General features: G+C 39.8%; 1 protein-coding gene across 3 annotated transcripts in view; it reads right to left on the bottom strand.

The window, feature by feature from the left end:
* Positions 1-305: 305 nt before the first annotated feature.
* Positions 306-20,574, bottom strand: part of LOC129698096 (palmitoyltransferase ZDHHC20-B-like) — a 60,137-nt gene continuing 39,868 nt past the window's right edge. Inside the window, exons 8-13 of one of the 3 annotated variants that reach the window (XM_055636975.1) lie at positions 9,910-10,042; positions 9,548-9,674; positions 7,175-7,270; positions 5,723-5,838; positions 3,178-3,250; positions 306-2,372 (exon numbers count right to left, since the gene is read on the bottom strand). In XM_055636975.1, the coding sequence (XP_055492950.1) occupies positions 3,183-3,250; positions 5,723-5,838; positions 7,175-7,270; positions 9,548-9,674; positions 9,910-10,042 (540 nt within the window). In that variant the 3' untranslated portion in view covers positions 306-2,372; positions 3,178-3,182. The remainder of the gene's footprint in view (positions 2,373-3,177; positions 3,251-5,722; positions 5,839-7,174; positions 7,271-9,547; positions 9,675-9,909; positions 10,043-20,574) is intronic. The other 2 variants (XM_055636976.1, XM_055636977.1) reach the window with 2 other exon arrangements.

The following is a 20,574-nucleotide window of genomic DNA, read 5'->3' as shown; positions in this document are numbered from 1 at the left end:
TCCTTCCCAATAGTGTGATTATCTTCATTAGAAGCATGGAAGTGGGTTACTCTTCCTACTTTTCCAAGGGCATTTGAGGATGAGAAATAAATGCCGACTTTACCAGCAATGTTAAGAAACCCCCTCCCCCCTGAAAAAAATTGAACGAATAAACATTCTCACTGAATGGTAACAAGATAAGGAATATTTTTTAAATCATCGTTGGGTTTCATTTATTCTTACTGACAAGTTTGACTGAACAAAATAAAAGCAGTATAATATATAGAGAATGTAGAGATGACAGAATACAGTGCAAAACAAGCATATTATCTGTGCCAGCTTTTATTTGGCTATCTTTTGGAGCAAAGATAATTTATACAACTCAGACACATGTCATGCTAAGTCACAATGCAATTCAGCTATGTCTGCTAGTTCTAACTTGATTACATTTTTTTCATATTAATAACTGAAACCAATGTTATTACAGCATGGCGATCTTCAATTCCACAGAAGACATTTTAACTGTCCATCAGCACAACAGAAAGGGAAGAAAAGATGCTGATAAAGACAGGTGGAGTGCACATCATTTAGTTTATACTTCAATTCATATTAAACTATATTCCAATATTTTCAACATTTATTTGGATAATCTATTGGTAAACATCATCAATGCAACATCCATTGTTGATTAGATATCAATGTTGTAATCTTGTATAGATTTTATTTGGATAAACTTACTCGTTGGCTTAATACTGTCACAACTTTCATGATTGCAGATTTTCTTTCTGCATAATATCACAATGTATTATGTACAATGCATTATTATCATAAAAACTTCATATCAGTAACACATTTGTGTCTATAGAATGTATCTGAACCCTGATGAAAAAAAGTTGAAGGTAAAAAAAATGTTAAAATTGCGCAAACATACTTTGCTGTGGCTTTAAAATACATTCAATTATCATGGTAATGGTATAAAAAACATAGTAAATATTGAGAATGCCATCCATTTCCTTTATGAACTGTCCAATTCAGACACTGCAACTATCAATCCACGTAAACTTTGCAACATACAACCCACAAAATAATTTACAAATTAGTTATGGAAGCCAGAGGATCATTTTTGAATCAGAATCATCTCTTTTCCTATTTCAATTCTGAAATGTACAATTTTGTTTGTTTGCTTGGATTGCAACTTTTGCACTTTGATAATTACAGTGTGGTTATGGGTTACATGGGGGCACACTGCAGTGCTTCAGTCCAACTTTAAAGACATTGAAAAGTTGAATCATGAATTCTAATATCTGTTCAAATACTTTTAAAATCAAACCTGTCCCAAACCATTTCAGATTTATATCTAAATTAATTGGTATGTACTAGATGCCACTAACTATAAATGATTGATTGGTACTATGTAAATTAATTAAAAAAGTTAATTGCCATATATAAAAAGACAACTGACAATCTTGATTACTAGCAATCTTGACAACACATTAAAAAAAAGAAAAAGCTTAAACAATGTGGCATTTGTAAACCACTCTTCATTCATTGCAAACAATAAATATGTTTCATAAACAGTAACTGCTCTTTGGTGCACAGCAGCTCTGATTAACAATATGCATACAAATACATTAAACATTAGTGCAGCAAGTTTGTTTTCCAAAATTTCTTGCATAAATGTAAAGTAATAACACCCCCCCCTCCCTCTCACGATTATTGGCTTTTGCATAAAATATAGATCTGCATTTAATTTTATGAGATAGCTTGCAATCATTTATCATTATTTTTAAGTTTCTTGCAGGTTCAATTCATGATTATTATAGAGGTTGAGTCTTGCATCCCATCTATACAATGTATCTGGTTTATATATTGCTTAGTAAAATGTTATTACTAAAGTAATTATTTTCAGCGCCTGTTATGTCCAATAACAGTATAACCTGGCAGTAGGGGAGGTAAAAGTCAACTCTTCTGATAGATTAAAAATATCTAAACAGCCAACCAAATAAAAAAAGTTGTGTGATTGGACATTTCAAATCACAATTACAGGTTACCTACTCTAAGACTTCTGAGTTACAGAATACAAATTATATTAATAGTTTTATTATCTGGTCAGCTGTTCATGTAGTGATTATTAGTGGCTTGATAATTTAGAGCCCAGTATTACATTTGTATCACCCATCACAGTGTCAGTGGGCACTAAGACAAGTTATCATTTAAGGCAACAAGCGATGGTAATTTTAAATATATTGCCTTTCTCAACAGTAGCAATACTGCTAATGACTGTAACACAGCACACACATTCCTAATACAGAAGTTGGTCATCAGTATCCAACAGTTTCCTCTTCCAGAGAAGTGAGCAGCATTCCAATTTCAACATCTGGTACCAGAAACATCTATGGAAAAACATTGATATTAGTTTGAAAAGTAACAAAACAAAATGCAAACAGAATTCATCTTAAGGTACTTAGCACAAAATCCAGTAGATTTTTCCCTTTCCACTTAATGCCCCTGATATTGTTCAGTTCAGTTTTAGTTTCAGGTACAGCATGGAAACAGGCCAATCGACCCACCGAGTACACAGCAACCATTGATCACCCATTCAGATTAGTACTATGTTATCGCACTTTCACATCCATTCCCCACACACCAGGGGCAATTTACAGAGGCCAATTAACCTACAAACCCGCACATCTTTGGGATGTGGGAGGAAACCAGAGCACCTAGATGAAACTCAAGCGGTAACAGGGAGAACGCGCACTAACACAGACAGCACCCAAGGTTGGGATCGAACTTGGGTCACTGGTGCTATGAGGCAGTAGCTCTACCAGCTGTGCTACAGTGCAGCCCTTATGTTGATAAGTGGCTGCAAATACCTTCATTTCAGATTTTACATTGGCCTCATATAGGGGAGAGCAGGAGAAGGAAAAGCAAAAAAACCACAAGGCTACCATAGTTCAAAAAGGCAACAAAATAATAAAATGTACCTAGACACAATTACATTGTCCTCTTTGATAGGATTACTTTATCTATAGTATATGAAGCCTAGTATAAATAGTGTCAAAATATTAATTACTACAATTTCCAGTTAATCTAATAATGCATCACACTGTGAGAATAAATGTTGAATTCAATATACAAATGATCATATTCTTCTGTGATATTATCATGTTTAGAATCAGCAGCATTTATGAATTTTACCTTTGCTATGTTGACCGTTTTGTAGATTCCTGGTCAATTGAAATTGAGACATTTTGATTTGGGACTGCACGTGCTGGTGAGATAAGAAATAAAGCATTTTGAACTTTAAAACATTCTTGTTATTTTGAAGCTTTTCAGTAAAATATTTAGAAACAGCAATTTTACAGCAATAGTTTCTTAATGAAGCTAACCCCAGTCCTGCTGGAAAGGTCCAATAAACTCAAGATGGTGGGCTTAGAATCTCTTTATAGTTTGGTCAATAATATGGGAGGAGCCCACTGATGATATGTAGTGTGGGCTTCTAAATATAACATAGCAGTCCTCTAATATGTATAGAGTTGTATGCTTCAAGACAGGGGAGATATTGGTTTATTACTGTCACGCATAATGAGATAAAGTGAAAATCATTGTGTGCTATCGAGTCAAATCATACACGAGTATTATCAAGTCATACACAAGTACAACAGTGCAAAAAAAAGCAAAGTGTAGAATCTTGTGTTGCAGTGTATTGCCATTAGTTATAGCGAAAATGCAAATTAAAAAAGGTGAAAGGGCTGCTATGAGGTAATTTGAAAGATTGGGGCTACACCCTTAGCTTATATGAGGAACTTTCAGTAGTCCGATAACACTGGGAAGAAGCTGTTCCCGAATCTGTTGGTACACGTTTTTGACCTTTTGTTATCTTCTGCTTTCCTGAAGTATAGATGGAGTCGATGGATGGGGGGGGTATGTGGGGAAGGTAGGAGGCTGATTTGTGTGATGGACTCAGCTGCATCTACAACTCTACAATTTCTTGTGATCTTGGGCAGAGTTGTTACCAAACCAAGCGCTGATGCACCCCAATAGGATGCTTCAGTAGAAGTTGGTAAGAGTTATTGGAGACATGCTGAACTTCTTTAGTCTTCTGCTGAAGCCAGACATACAGCATGGAAACAGTCTATTTGGCCCAACTCATTCAACTGACCAGGACGCCCCATCAAAGATAGTTCCATTTGCCTGGGCCTGGCCACATTCCTTTCACCTTTTCCTATTTGTGTATCTGTCCATACGTATTTTAAACATTGTTATGGTTCCTGCCTCATTAACTTCCTCTGGCAGCTCATTACATAAACCCACCATCTGTTGTGTGAAAAAGGTGCCCCTCGGGTTCCTTGTATATCTTTCCCCTCTCACCTTAAATCTATGCCATCTAGATCCTCTGGGGAAAAATGACTGTATACTCACCTTATCTATTCCCCTTACAGTTTCATACGCCTCTGCAAGATCCCATCTAAGCCTCCTGTGCTCCAAGGAATAAAGTCCTGGCCTGCCCAACTCTCCCTATAGTTCAGACACTCAAGTCCTGGTAATAGCCTTGTAAATCTTCTTTGTACTCATTCCGCTTTTTAGGCATTTTTCCTTTAGCAAGGTGACCAAAACTGAACACAATACTCCACGCATGGCCTCATCAATATCTTGTACATGTGCAACATAATTCCCAAACATCTGTACTCAAATGTCTAACTGAAGAAGGTCCGCATGCCAAAAAGCCTTCATCACCCTATCAACCTGCGACACCATTTTCAGGGAACTTGTACACTTGGATCCCTCTGTACCGCAACGCTTACCAGGGCCCTTCTGTTCTCTGTGAATGTCCTGCCCTGGTTTGACTTCCCAAAATGTGCAACACTTCACACTTGTCTCAATTAAGTTCTATTAACCATTCCTTGGCTCACTTGATCAGCCGAGCAAGATCCCCATGTAATTCGTGTTGGACCTTAATTTTTTAGGTTTCATTATTGTAGCATATTTTGTATAATATTTTAAAAAAAAATGTGATTTCTGACATCTCTAAATATCAGAAATTACATTTTCCAAAAACTTTATACAAAATACAATCTTTTTCTCTATATATATTTTCCATGTGTAATTAAACATCCAATTTTTGCTTCCTTTTCAGTACTTTCTCTATTAATTTCACAATCCTTAAAGTCATTTGGCGAAGCATACAGTGACTGGTCAATGTCGTTGACACTTAAATGGGTCATAATTTCATGAAGATAATAATTTAATTAAGATATGAGATATAGCAACAGTGAGTCTACAATACATTGGATGTTCATAAAAGGCCAAGCAGAGATACTTTAAGTGAAAATCAAAATGGCAGATGCTGGTAATCTGAAAGAAAATCAGCAAATGTTAAAAAAAAAACCTCAGCATCTGGGGAAAGAGAAACAGTTACCATTTCAGGTCCAGGGCACTTCGTCAGAACTTGGATGGAGAGATACCCAACATGACTGTTTCCAGTATTTTTTGTAAATTTGAGTAATACTTTAAGCCCAAAACAAAATGTAGTTAAGTTTAGGTGCCATATATAACTTAGTTCTCTAAAATGAGTATAACAGGTCAGTGTTTAGACAGAATGTATCTAGCAGCAAAATAGATTGGTGTATTTTTAAGCCAGATTAGCAGACATAAGCGATAAAAATCGGCTAACTTCTTTTTAGAGTAAAAGTTGGAATATCAAGCAGCTAGAAATGACTTAAACATCGTGAAAAAAAATTACCCTTGGAACTGTCTTCATCTGACTCGTCATCTATCCAGTGTTGATCTATCCCTCCTAACAATCGGTTTTGAGATTCACTCAATGGTCTAGGAGGAAGTGACTGTCCATCTGCAATGCTGTGACAATGAATAGTAATTACGATTACAAAGCTTCAGAAAAGTCATTGCAGTCATCTCAAAGTCAAAGCTTCTCAGGAGTATAAAAAGGACAAAAATAGTCAAAGCTGAAGGCCAATAGATGGGTGAAGTGGTCACGTGGGATTTAGAGGGATGGTAAATTCAGTTGCAGGACTCCAGATGGTGAACTGTGTTACTGAAAATGAAAAGAGTATTCAATTTTTCACCTTTGACAGCTTTCAATTAATACTTATTATTGTGCTATGAATACGTATTAAATACTTTACACTGAAGATATTTGGGAGAGAAACATTTCCAGTAATTTCCACTGTAGCAATGTAGTTAATTCCCATTGCAAGTTGAATTGTTTTTGCTAGTTGAAGGAGGAAAAAAATGGGGATGAGAGGTAGGAATGGGGGGGGAGGGGGGAGTTGGCAGAGAGAAGATTGAATAGGCTATAAAGGAGAGGTGGGAGGGGAGAATATATGAGAGGAATGGGAGGGAGAACTGAGAAACAGAGGCAAGAATTAAGGCATCTCTTCATTTTCCTTGTGCCCCCTTCTTTTTCTCTCACTCCATTTTTCTATCCTTCCCTCTTTCTCTTACTCCCACGGAGCAGGAAGGATCCACAACAAGAACTTTCTACATTTAAAGTCCACGGATGAGGTCAGCTATGGGAAGGAAAGAGATTGGATAAATCAAATAGTGGTCCTGGTTATCCTGTATGTAGGACTTCTTTTATTTGACTTATTCTGTCCCATATGTGGTCTTATAAAGGGAGATGACAACCTGCTCCTGTGAGACGATGGCTGCCATTCTTTGTTCTCAGTGTGTGAAGCCTTTAAGTATATGGAGATTGGAGGTAAATTTGTTTTGTTCAAAATTTAAAAATATGGCCCCAACTTCAAATTTGGGTATTTTAATTATACGGCAATGCACCTGTAAAATATTTGGTCAGACACAAAAAAATGGATGAGCGTGCGCGCTAAGCTTGCAAAACAATTAAATGGGTCAGCCATAGTTGAACTAATGAAGCTAATCTTAAAGCAAATAGTTAGTCGTGTGACACAGCGTTGAGGGAAAATGCATACTGGTTCTCACAATTAAAGTCAGAAGTCAATGCACATTGGTATCTTCAATTGAAGTTTAAAGTAAATTTGTCTTCAACAGATATTTAACCTTGCATTTGGAAGTTTATCTATTACTGTTTACTTGAACAAATTTTCAATTATAGTTTTGAGCTAACAAAAACAATTTAACTTGCAGTAACAAGGTAATTAAAGGAAATATTATCATTAATACTCATGTTAGGAGATTAATACAAAAGTAGTAGTACATATACTTTTTGACGGGTTCACTGTTGTTGATTGTATTGGGCTGCTCTACATCCTGATTGACCAGGCGAGTTGGATAAGAACACCCATCACCTTGGCTGAATGGAAAAAAAGACAGAAAGTAAGACATTTTCATCATCAGCAAAAGGAATCCTCATGAACATAAGCATATTTAAGTGATGCTGTTAAACGCAAGTTCATTTATTTTCCCCTAAACCACCTCTTAAAGCCTAAAATCATAAGTTCAGTAAATTTGCACATTTTTGTCTGAAATGCTGCTATTTATTACTTTAGGTTTCTCCTTTTTAATTAGATCCTGGATTCCCCACGTTTCAGATGTTTAACGTGTGTGCCATATTGGCTAGGTTATAATTTCTCCTGTTACCTGTTTATTTTGTCATGTCCACATTAAAGATTCTGGCAATCTTCTTGTATTGTTTACATAAATCACAAAATACTAGAAATACCTCGGCAGTTAGGCTGTTTTTGTGGAGACACACACAAGAATGTTTCAGATATTGGCTATTTAATATTAACATTTAATTTTAACCCTCTTGTGATTTTCTGACAGCTTTTAGAATTTTAAAAATTCAACATCTACATCTGTTTTTTTCGATTTTCTGCCTAAAAATCATATTCTTCTTTTCTCACCTTGATATCCTTTGTGGACTTCTTTGCATCATCATCTGCTTTATTATCAGGGTTCCTCTTGTTGTTTTCTCTTATACCCGACCATCTTTCTTATTTTTTTGAAAAGTACCCTGACATTTATTTCATGATACAGGTCATCATGCAACCTGTTAATAATGGCTACAAGATCAATCCCCAACATACATCTCTATCTTTTTCATGATTTTTTTCTCTAATATGACTGCATCATAATAGTATGAAATAATATCTAATTAAAAATCTTCTGTCTAACAGGTTCCTGTCCTTTCCTGACATACACGGCTTGATTTTATTCATTTTGCTATTCTGCTCAGTTTTTCTGAACTCTAAATTCTCCCTTTAATAAAAGTTAGGATTCGGATCGTTAAACAATTAAAAGTAAGTGCATGTTAATCAAGATTGTAATCGCCCTATTAAACAATAATAAATGTTTAAATGGTCCAAATGAACCATTGCTTTTCCGCACCTAAGGCTCTGATGAAAAATGCTTTGTTTTAATAACCCCGTATTATACAAACTATAATAGTTTTGTCCGAGTTCCTCAATGGAGTTTAAGAGTCATAGGGAGCCTGGCGTTGCAACACATGGCTGCCTACAGGAAATCAAAATGGAGTTGAATTAAGTTTAATTTTTGTTGAAGGGTTCTGACCCGTAATGTCAACTAACCCTTTTCTCCAAAGGTGTTACCTGACCCGCTGAGTAACTCCAGTACTTTCAGTCTATCTTTAACCTGTGCTGATTTCCAGCACATTATAAGTACTGGAAATGAATGAATACATTCCTCTTCACATTAATCATGTCCATTACTAGAGATAAATTGATGGCCTCAATTGAATGCCCTAACTTAGTCCTGCAAGTGTCCCGCACTTTATGGGCTTTCCTGTATCAGAAAGGTACTTGTCCTTAGATAACTTTGATTCATGTGTCAATATCCCCACAAAACTAACGTAGGATGTTGCAATTGGGCTGGCATTCCTCAAGACAACTACAGCTCCTTATACGGGAGAAACTAATGAAGTAAACCATGCAATCCCTGACCACCAACCAGATTTAACCATAATGTGTAGGAAGGAACTGCAGATGCTGGTTTAAACCAAAGATAGACACAAAAAGCTGGAGTAACTCAGCGGGACTGGCAGCATCTCTGGTGAGAAGGAATGGATGACATTTCGGGTTGAGGCCCTTCTTCAGACCTTCAGGTCATAGTTAATGAAATATTAGACATATTAGTTCTGATATTTACTGCATCAAGCTTGTAAACTAATACATCAATTAAAGACTACATAAAGCACCACTTTCTCAGAAAAATTTATTTCCCGCTCATTTATGCACAGGTACACCACCGATTTTCCAGCAACTGATGGTTCGACATCTCCTTTAATCCGGACATAATTACAAGAGCATTGCGTGTGGCGCACGCTCTTTCGGGACATGTGCCTACATGCTGAGTTAATTGTTTACTTCTTTGTTAATTGCTAATTCTTTATTTCAGTTTCTAGCAGTCCATGGTGCTGTATATACGGGAAGGGTATAACTAGTGGGTCAGAGGTGTATTGTTGAAGTATTATCAGGTGATCTCTGTTGGTCTGGCAAAATGGCTAATCCAGCAAGGCTCTGAAACCAAGGGTGCCAGAAAATCAATGATGTACCTGTATTTTGTTCACACTGTCACCCGTGGTTATGTTCACCTTATCTCTTAACCATACCTCGTAAAAATAGGCAGCAGCCAATATTTTACTTGATCACCATACACTTGTTTGATATTTTTGCCAATTCCAAGGCTAAATCCATTTTTGTCAGGGCCATTTCGAAACACCGGTGCTCGGAAAGCCTCTGGAGAGGGTGGAAATTGTATTTGGTTAATATTGTACAGTACAGTATAATACAGCACAATATTGCTGCCAAGATTTAAAGTGAAAAGTTCTTGATGGTAACTGGTAAAAACACAAATAATTAGCACTGTTAGCCACCTTCTTTCCAGGCCATAACCATCAAAAGAGGCAGTTGAATATAATTGTTGTAACTTTGGAAATTGATCTTGATTATTTGAGTAATTAAAGACACTTACCTATGGTAGACCTGTTTTTGCTGACCAACCAGCAGTGGTAACTGAAGAGTGACAATAAACTGATGAAGAACATAGCCGCCACAAAGAAAAGAAACAGAACGTGGAATTTTGCATGTGTGTCTGGCAAATCGCCCTATAAGAAGCAAAAATAATTTCAGTAACATTAATATTTGTCATGAGCATAAGTGACTAAGATAATGTAATTTTCAATCCACTTTCTTTCAAATCTTTACCTCTGTTGCTAAACCTAACTTTTTAACATATATTTTAATATGTCATTGATCTTTGATATTTTCAGGTCTTCAGAAAAATATTTTGTTGATAAACATTGAGATTATTATCCAATTTATTTCAAGGATTGAAATTCTTGACTGGTTTCTCTGAGGAATTTAATGCAATTAAAAAACAATCACATCAAGCCAGCCCATTTTCATTCCACCAGCCCCGTGTCATTCAAGTGGGAAGTTCTGATCCAACCAATAATTATGGAATGCGAGGTGTATCTATAATACAACTTATCGAACAAGATATATTTCCAGGCTCAAGCAAGCCAATAATTTTCTTCAACCATCATAATCTGGTTGCTGACACAGTGCCCTCCATAATGTTTGGGACAAAGACCCATCATTTATTTATTTGCCTCTGTACTCCACAATTTGAGATTTGTAATAGAAAAAATCACATGTGGTAAAGTGCACATTGTAAGATTTTATAAAAGGCCATTTTTATACATCCGATTTATAAAAGGCATTTAGTCACCCGAGCTGCTTCCTTCCCCGGAAGTGGCGGCCAGTTCTGCTGTCCGTGCTCAGCGCGCTGCGGCAGCAGTGAGTGAGTTACAGACATGATCTCCGACCCCCTCCTTCTCAACACTCCTGCCCTCCCCGCAACTTTAACCCCTGGCACAGACTCTCCACACACAGTGAAAGGAACTCTCCCCCCTCCAATTGGTCCTTTGAATTAGTATTGTCATTCAATAAGATGACAACTGATTCAACGTGCTCCCGTTTTTCCCATCATTTCTCCACCTGCCCTCATCCTCCGTCCCCCACCCATTCAGTAATTTAAAAATGAAGGAGATTTAGAAGCCTTGGGAAAATTGAATTGTTACTTATTTTTATTTTTTATTTTTATGGTGAGAACAATCTGCGCATGCGAGGTTTAAGATTTTTTTTAAAGCTGACTGACTGCCTACCTTGAGTAATTACTCAACGTGCCTGGTTTATACATAGTCCCCCATTTCAGGGCACCATAATGTTTTGGACACATGGCTTCACAGGTGTTTGTAATTGTTCAGGTGTATTTAATTGCCTGCTTAATGCAGGTATACGAGAGCTCTCAGCACCTAGTCTTTCCTCCAGTCTTTCCATCACCTTTGAAAACTTTTATTGCTGTTTATCAACATGAGGACCAAAGTTGTGCCAAAGAAAGTCAAAGAAACCATTATGAGACTGAGAAACAAGAACAAAACTGTTAGAGACATCAGCCAAACTTTAGGCTTGAGATAATAAGATTAGGCTAAATTACATTCCTAATAACATTCCACAGTAGAGACAGGCTCTGATCAACAGGTGCAGCACATGAGCGATCTTAGTGCATTCATGTATGGAAATCAGATTATAATCAAGCACTTGGTCCATGTTGACCAACCTGGGTATCACTGCACACCTGGTACTACTCCTGACCCCTACTCCAGTTGCATACCTTCTCTCATTCCAGACCCTGAGTCGAGCCTTACACCTGGCCCCCTATTCTACCCTGATCATAGCTGCTTACCTGCTTAAGTTCCCAGTGCTGAACACTCCCATTGTCCCAGCTTTGACTGCACACCTAGTACTATTCCAGACCTTGACTCTGGATGCACACTTGGCTTTGCTCCTTTGCACTGACAATATATCTGGCCCACACATAAAGCCTCATATCTGACCCCCTGGACTTAACCTATTACGTTCAAGTCCACAGGTGCTTATCTAATGCGATAATAGTAGGTATGTTACAAAACGTACCTGAATCGTGGCTGAGCATCTGCCCCTCCCCTTGTGTGTGATTTTGGAGCTGTTTGGAGGGGGCGGGTTTAAAACCCGATTTTTACTAGGCTGTTCCAATCGCAGATGTTCAGCCTAGTAAATCATTAACGGAGAATCGCTGCAAGACCCGGTCCCAAAAGCTATTATTAGTTTTATAGGCCTCGAAGAGTAGATATAATAAATTTAAAAGCTCTCGTTCATTCCGCAAGCTCTGGCAGCCCCAGGGTTTTATAAAGCAAACAATTAAAGGTATGTACCTTATTTTTACATTAAATGGGGCATGTATATAACCCTATAATTATAATTTTCTATAGCGAGTAGCTCATTTTGGGCTTTTTATATCCCCCAGTATTTTTCTCGGCATTTGAGGGCACTAATCCAGCGCGCTGTCAACATTCTAAACCTGCGCGTTCCACATGAACCCACTAGAAAACCGATTTAAATGGGCAATTTATTTACAGCAATTGAACACTAAATTCCTTCCATTTGGCCTATAAATTAATGTAAATTAGATATAAAAATCATGTTATATTGTGAATTATTTGTGAATAATCTTTGGACACTTAGGCTATTTAAAAATGTTAATCTTTCCTTAAGAAATGTGCTTTTGACTATCTAAGATCACAGCTTTTTTGTAATGCCCATTGAAAATCAATAGGGAACAAGATGCTAATTTCCGAGTATGAAAATGGTCATAACTTTTTTAATACTTGAGATATGAAAGTGAATTTGGTGTCAAATTAAACTTATTGTTATGCTTTATCTGATGGGATAAATTGCAGACTTGATTTTTTAAATCTCAAAATTTTGTAACATTGCTAATAATAGTACGGAGGCAAATAAATAAATGATGGGTCTTTGTCCCAAACATTATGGAGGGCACTGTATAGATCAAAACTGCAGTATGACTTGTAACCAGTAAGGTTAAGATAGCTGTACAGCACAACAACCTTTAGCCATTCATTGACACACATCAACTTTACTGATAGGTATTCATTGATGACACCAATATTTTGGGATGGGTATTCCTTGACGCACACTACAAGGTTCTTGATATTGAAAATTAAGGTTTGAATAGCATGTAGGTTTACTTGTATTAGTGTTATTGCATTTGTATATTAATGTTTTGAGAACGCATTATTATTGATGATAAAAAAATTAGAAATCATGCCCAATTTCAAGGGTCAATATCTGTATAAAACGTTGACCATTTTGATTGGAATTTCATAGTACAGTAACTGGGATTGTACTGCTCTCCTTGTGCACAAGTAAATAAAGCGTTTTTTTAAAAATTTATTTTATTAGAAGCAATTGTGCAGGGATAAGACAAGTAAATAAAGTGCGTCTGGAAAATTAATGCAAGTTGTCAAGAGTCCAGTTGAGCAGTGACGACAGTTTCTTGGCGGTTCCGCCTTTAGCTTCACTATACGGGAGAACAAAATTGGGCCCCGACGACAGGTCAGATCAGAGTCCGCGGCAGCTCATATTTGGGCAACAAGACTGAACCTATCGCTGGAATGCAGATTTCTTCCTTTGTAGAGTAGTTGCAGTACGCCATCACCTTAGTCGCTGAAAGAGATATACGGGGCAATAGCGGCGCCAGAAAAGGGAATAGCAATTGCAGCGGGAGTTTTGGAACCCCCGTCAATGAGTCGTCGAAGGTTCAAGTCTTTGATTGGGTACCTGTGGGCTGGGTCCCACGAAGAACATAGGAAGGAAGAGTGGAAATTTTACATGTGAGTGTGAATTAGTGTGTTTGTTACTAAAATGACCCAGGCTCCCAGAGGGAATGCTAAAAGATATAAACATAAATTGTTTAGAATCTCAAGACAAAATCTAATATTGTAGTATTCATTAGTTATGATTAATTAGTAATGTTTAAGGCTTTATGTTCAGGCACACTGGTTGTGTAGTATCGGAGCAGAACATTGAAGAGTCTGCTGACTTTAACTAAAAACTGAATATATCAGAACTAACAAAACAAACTATGAAATTCAACTCACAACTTTCACACAGAACACAGTGAACACACTGCTGAGAAAACAGGCTTCCTTATCTGTGTGGGATGATTAGTTTGTATCAAGTGCTTCCATGTCATAAAGGGATTTTCACAGTTCTGTTTGGGTTCTTGTTGGTTGTTGTTCTTTGTCACTGTGTTCAACTGACTTATTTTCTGACATTTAACAATTTTTTGAATGGACCAATTCTTACAATTTGTAATTTGCGGATCAATCTGCCCCATCTGTCCCCTAGCTGAACATGGCGTACGGGCACCCCTTTAAAAGCGTACATGTCAATCCGCAGTACAACTAACAGTCTTTAAAATCCAAGCCCTATAATAAATCAGAATTGAAGTTTGGAAATGGTTGGAGTTTTGGTTGATGTTTCACTTTAAACATGTTGAACATTTACTTCATAGATAATTTCCAGCATCACTCTCCCTGTGACCACGTGGGTTTTCTCTGGGTGCTCCGATTACCTCCCACATCGCAACCTCATATAGGACAAATGTTCTGTGGAACTTGCATAGGATGGGGGAAATAAATGCACAGGTGGGGGAAATAAATGCACAGGATGTTTTGCTTATTTCATAACATTGTCAGTGTCAGGCCAAACAATAGCAGCAGAGACCCAGCGAGAAACCAGTAAGGATCCTGGTAGAAACATTTTAATTTGAAGGTCCTAGAATCCAAAGAGGAAGGATATTCGGAAGGGGAAGTGGAAGAGCTAAGTCATCAGGCAGGGGCAGGCAAAATGTATTTCAAACACTCGCCAAGGACACTATCTAATGTTTACAATAATTACATATAAGCCAGATCACCTCTACACCATGAATAATTCCTTCGGACCCAGTCAAATCATCTGTAATAATTTAAAGCCATTCAGACATTTGTGCAGCTGCCAGTCCAAATACCAGGACAGCAACTCCCCAGTGTCTGCAGAATTCTATTCATCAGGTCTGTCCATGATGAAGTTAGAAATATGCAAGCTGCTGCCAACGTTTCTGAGTGCCAATTGGGTACTGATACCATCCCTCATAAAAATACCTAAATGTTTAGGGTTATAATTATATACGTTATTGTGTATTTGCTTCCTCGATGGAGAGAAGCCTATCCAACACTTATAAACGATGCTGCAACTGTTGCTAAACTTTTATTACAAGAACACATCCCTAGATTTGGAATTCATGAGAAGATATCAAGTGACAATGGCCCACACTGTAGGGAAGGTGGTACTGGAACTGTCAAAAGCTTTGCAGTACAAGCATCACTTCACTTGTCCTTACCATCCACAATCAAACGGAGTGGCAAAATACAGTCGTGAAAAATAAATTGGCCAAATTATGTGAGGAGACTGGACTAAAGTGGCCAGATGTGTTTCTGCTGGCCCTCATGCCAATGCATCACGTACCAAACCAAGTAACTGGCCAATCTCCACACGAGATAGTATTTGGGAACATCCCATGTGCTTACCAGTCGCTCCTCCCCTCTCTGTCAAACAGACGGACATCCATACCATGAGCGAAGGCATGTTGCATTATTGTGTGGCACTAACATGAATTCTTAAGTTTCCATCAGCAGGTAATTGAAACCCTGAAGGTCATGTTGACTGCGGAGTGGAATACCTACTAGCCAGGAGACTGGGTATTCGTGTAATCCTACCGACAGGAAAATTGCCTCGAGCCCCTGTGGGAAGGTCCACACCAAGTGCTGCTGACTACACATACCTCCATGAAGATTCAAGGGTCTACGCATCGCATGTTAAACCCATTGCACCACTGGACCAGGAAACCAGTGGCAAGGAAAACTCCGGAGATAAGGACTAATTGAGTTCTCTGATTATTTGGGACTTTTAAGTAATCACTATGCATGCTAGGCTTGGGATGTTCTAGTTTGATACAATACCTTTTTACTCCTCAGTAATGAATATGCTCAGCGTTCTAATCAGTCGAGTTGTTGGATATGTTCTAAAGCACACAATCAAAGGGTGGAGTGTCAAAGCAGCCATTAGCCCTTAATCAGAGTGAACATGAATCCGTTCTCTACTTCAATAACGTCACTAGAGGGGGAACAGGAATCTACAAATTAGGATGAGCCCTGTCCTTTCAACTGCTTTGAGGGATGGTATCAGCCTTCCTACAATGGATTGCGTACCCCTCTGGTGCTGGGATTGCTACATGAAAGTCAGGAAGAGGTTTGCTCATAACCTAATACCCAGGGTGCAGGGCCAGACTTAAACAACAGTAGTTGCAACTCCTACACCATTGCCGACTACCAGCCCAATTAACGACACGTGCTGTGTCTGTGGCCACAAGGCTTACCCCTGGCTGCCGGGATGCCCCTTTCCAAATGGAACATGTGGCATGTGGCCTGAACCAAGTCCTTTAAAGAGCTGCTGTTCCTTGGCCGATGTGATACCATACATGTACCACCTGCAATCGCTCTCTCTACATCCAGCTGTGCGAGGCTGCCATCAAAGAGTGGTTACAGATGCTGAACCATTGTGGATAAAGTGGCCCCATCCTGGGGGCCTGCGAGACTTACTTGTGAGAGCATCAATATGGATAAATTGGCCAATGAGACAGCCCAGGCATTACAGGTCTGATGAAGGGTCTCGACCCGTAACATCACCCATTCTTTTCTCTCCAGTTGGCCAAGGAAGGTGGTACGTGTGCCGTTATTCGTCGGGGGTGTTGCACGTACATTCCCGCTGCATTGAATACATCACTGATTTGGCCGCACATATCCAGAAGGAGGCCGACAAGGTCAAGAAGATTGGGAGGAAACTACACCAAAGCCCTTCTTCACCCTGGGAACTCTTCAGCTGGCTTCATTCCCGGGTGTGAGTTGAGGCAGCTCTATCATACAGTGGGCGTTGGGGGCTTTGTTCCTACTGGTTGTAGCATTCGATTTAATCTAATGTTTAAAATCACTTTGTGGAGCTCAAAGAACAGTCCTTTCCATCATGATCCAACAACTGACCACCCCTGACATAATCACCACTGAGTTCCAGAAAGTCTGTGCTATCGAACTCTAGCAAAATCTTATGTTGTCCTTTACAGGACAAAGGGGGGCTAAGTGCAGTATGACAAAGGTTAAGATAGCTGTACAGCACAACAACCTTTAGGCATTCATTGACTCACATCAATTTTCCTGATAGGTATTCATTGACGTAAGGGTACTTCTGGGTATTTCTTGACACACATAACAAGGTTCTTGATCTTGAAAATTAAATAAAGGATTAAATAGCATGAAGGTTTACTTGTATTAGTTTTATTGCATTTGTATATTAATGTGTTGAGAACATATTGTTAATGATGATAAAAAAATTAGAAAGCGGGCACAATTAAGGGTCAAAATCTGTATGAAAGGTTGACCGTTCTAATTGGAATTTCAGAGCAGTACAGTAACTGGGATTGTACTGCTCTCCTTGTGCACAAGTAAGTAAAGTGTGTCTGGAAAATGAACGCAAGTTGTCAGAGTCTAGTTGATCAGCGATGACAGGTCTCATAATGGACCGTCCTGAACATTATTTATTTCTTTTCCCCCACCCTCTAACTGATACAGTCCTGAACACCAGCTGCTCCTTGACTCTCAATTCATGACTGGATTTCACCAATTTGCCACGAATTCCCTGCAGTCGTGCAGATCCCTCCCCGATCTACTCTGCTTCTTCACTAACATTAGCCTTTGGAAACAAGTCTCTCTCCCAAAACACCTTTAATGGTGACGGGTCGTTTGTAGGTGGCAAAGGACTTAAAGGATTCTTCCAATTAAATCCTATGGATCTTTTGCATAAGCTATTCCTGGCCTCTGGAAATGACAGCATCTCACTCCACAAAGAACTTCCCTCCATTCTAAAATCTGGTCCATACTATAGATTCAGATTCAGATTCAATTTTAATTGTCATTGTCAGTGTACAGTACAGAGACAACGAAATGCATTTAGCATCTCCCTTGAAGAGCGACATAGCAAACGATTTGAATAAAAAATAAATAATAAGTGTCCGGGGGGGGGGGGTGATTTGCAGTCACCGAGGTACGTTGTTTAGTAGAGTGACAGCCGCCGGAAAGAAGCTGTTCCTCGACCTGCTGGTTCGGCAACGGAGAGACCTGTAGCGCCTCCCGGATGGTAGGAGGGTAAACAGTCCATGGTTGGGGTGAGACCAGTCCTTGGCGATGCTGAGCGCCCTCCGCAGACAGCGCTTGCTTTGGACAGACTCAATGGAGGGGAGCGTGGAACCGGTGATGCGTTGGGCAATTTTCACCACCCTCTGCAGTGCCTTCCGGTCGGAGACAGAGCAGTTGCCATACCATACTGTGATGCAGTTGGTAAGGATGCTCTCGATGGTGCAGCGGTAGAAGTTCACCAGGATCTGAGGAGACAGATGGACCTTCTTCAGTCTCCTCAGGAAGAAGAGACGCTGATGAGCCTTCTTGATCAGAGTAGAGGTATTGTGGGTCCAAGAGAGGTCATCGGAGATGTTGACTCCCAGGAACCTGAAGCTAGAAACACGTTCCACCTCCGTCCCGTTAATGTGGATGGGGGTGTGTGTGCCACCTCTGGACTTCCTGAAGTCTACAATGAGCTCCTTGGTCTTCTTGGAGTTAAGGGCCAGGTTGTTGTCAGCGCACCATGCTGCTAAGTGCTGGACCTCCTCCCTGTAGGCCAGCTCATCGTTGTGCTGATGCCAACACCGTTGTATCATCTGCATACTTGATGATGGTGTTAGTACCATGTACAGGTGTGCAGTCATAGGTGAAGAGGGAGTAGTAGAGGAGGGGGCTCAGCACACAGCCCTGAGGAACGCCGGTGTTCAGGGTGTGGGGTTGAAGAGGTGTGGTTGGCTAACCTCGCAGACTGGGGTCTGTTGGTTAGAAAGTCCAGTATCCAGTTGCAGAGGGAGGGGTCGATGCCCAGGTTACCGAGTTTGGTGATCATTTTTGATGGAATAATGGTGTTGAATGCTGAGCTGTAATCGATGAACAGCATTCTTACATAAGTGTCTCTGTTGTCAAGGTGGGAGAGGGCGGAGTGAAGTGCCGTTGAGATGGCATCCTCCGTACTCCTGTTCTTGCGGTAGGCGTTTGTAGGGGGCAGGCAGCTTTTAAAGGTGTTCGAAGCACTTGGTGATGATGGGGGTAATGCAACTGGGCGGATATTGCCGCAGTGGAGTGTTTTGGCATACGATGGAGGTGGCTTTAGGCAAGTGGGGACAACTGCTGGGCAAGTGAATGAAGACAGCGTCTGTCACTCGCAGCACAGGCACTGAACGCGCCCGGGGATGCCGTCAGGGCCAGCAGCCTTACGTGCATTAGTCCTACTCAGTGCCACGTACACGTCGTAGGGGGTGAGTGTGAGGGGTTGGTGATCTATTGGATTGGTCCAGTGAAACATCTGTAAAACATCTTTATAACAAACTCATACAACTCATGCAAATACGTGTGGTCTGGAGACAGTAAGTATAATCGTTTTTTTTAATCTTCAACGTGTGGTAAAAAGCAAGCAATGTCAGGAGTTCACCTGCTTAAATTGACCAGTATTAACAGACGTCATCCCTGCAGCAATGAAAAGGGAAGTGACCACTTAACCAATTACCACCTGAAATTCCTGTAGAAACAAAGAACTGCAGATGCTGGTTTACAAAAAAGGACACAGTGTGCTAGAATAACTCAGCGGGTCAGGACCACAGTTACTCCGGCACTTCTTGTGCAGCTTTGGAGAATTTTCAATAACAGCAGCACAGGCACTGAAGAATGTATTCCGTGCTTTCACAGAGATCTTAGATAAAGCTCTACAAACTTTCAACATCTGCGGTAATATACTGCAGATATTCTACCAATCGGTGGTGGCCAGTGCCATCTTCTTCGCTGTCGCGTGTGCTGGGGTAGCAGGGTGAAGGCCGCGGATGCCAACAGAATTAACAAGCGCATCAGGAAGGTTGACTCCGTCCTAGGGATGGTATTGGATTCACTGGAGATGGTATTGGAGGGGAGGAGGCTCCACAAACTGAGGAGCATCTTGGACAATACAGCTCCCTCCATTACACACTGGTCAAACCGAGGAGGACCTTCAACAAAAGACTGGTTCCACCAAAATGCAGCAGAGAATGCCACAGGAGATCCTTTTTCCCTGTGGCTATCAAACTCTATAACTCCTTCCCCTTCTGTCGTGGGGTAGACTGACTCCCCTTCATCCCCCCTCCCCAATCTTTTGCACATCCCCAATCCTGGAGTTTCCACTCGTCACTTTAATTTCATGTTTCATGACTGTTGGCAGACCAATTTCCCTCCTGGGATATATAAAGTTATATCGTATCGTAAGATGTGGAGATTTATAAGGAGGTCAACCACGTTCGTGGCTGAAGGAAGCCATTAAGTGCAAATATGAAACCTGCCTCTCTCAGACAAAAAAATAGATCACTGTCCTCAATAGAGCAGAGGACTCAGTTCGAGGTGCACAAGATATTCAATGATTTTACATGTAGCAAAAGTTAATAGAAATAGCAGCATATTTCATCTGCCAAAACAAGCATTTCCATAGTATTCATACACGTACTTCAGACAAATCAACTACTTTCGGAACATCATACATGACATTGCCACACACTTCCCAACACTCCTCCCTCTCTTGCAGA

This window comes from Leucoraja erinacea, chromosome 6 (genome assembly GCF_028641065.1).
Source record: "Leucoraja erinacea ecotype New England chromosome 6, Leri_hhj_1, whole genome shotgun sequence".
Taxonomy (NCBI): domain Eukaryota; kingdom Metazoa; phylum Chordata; class Chondrichthyes; order Rajiformes; family Rajidae; genus Leucoraja; species Leucoraja erinaceus.
This window is presented reverse-complemented; position numbering and strand designations above follow the sequence as displayed.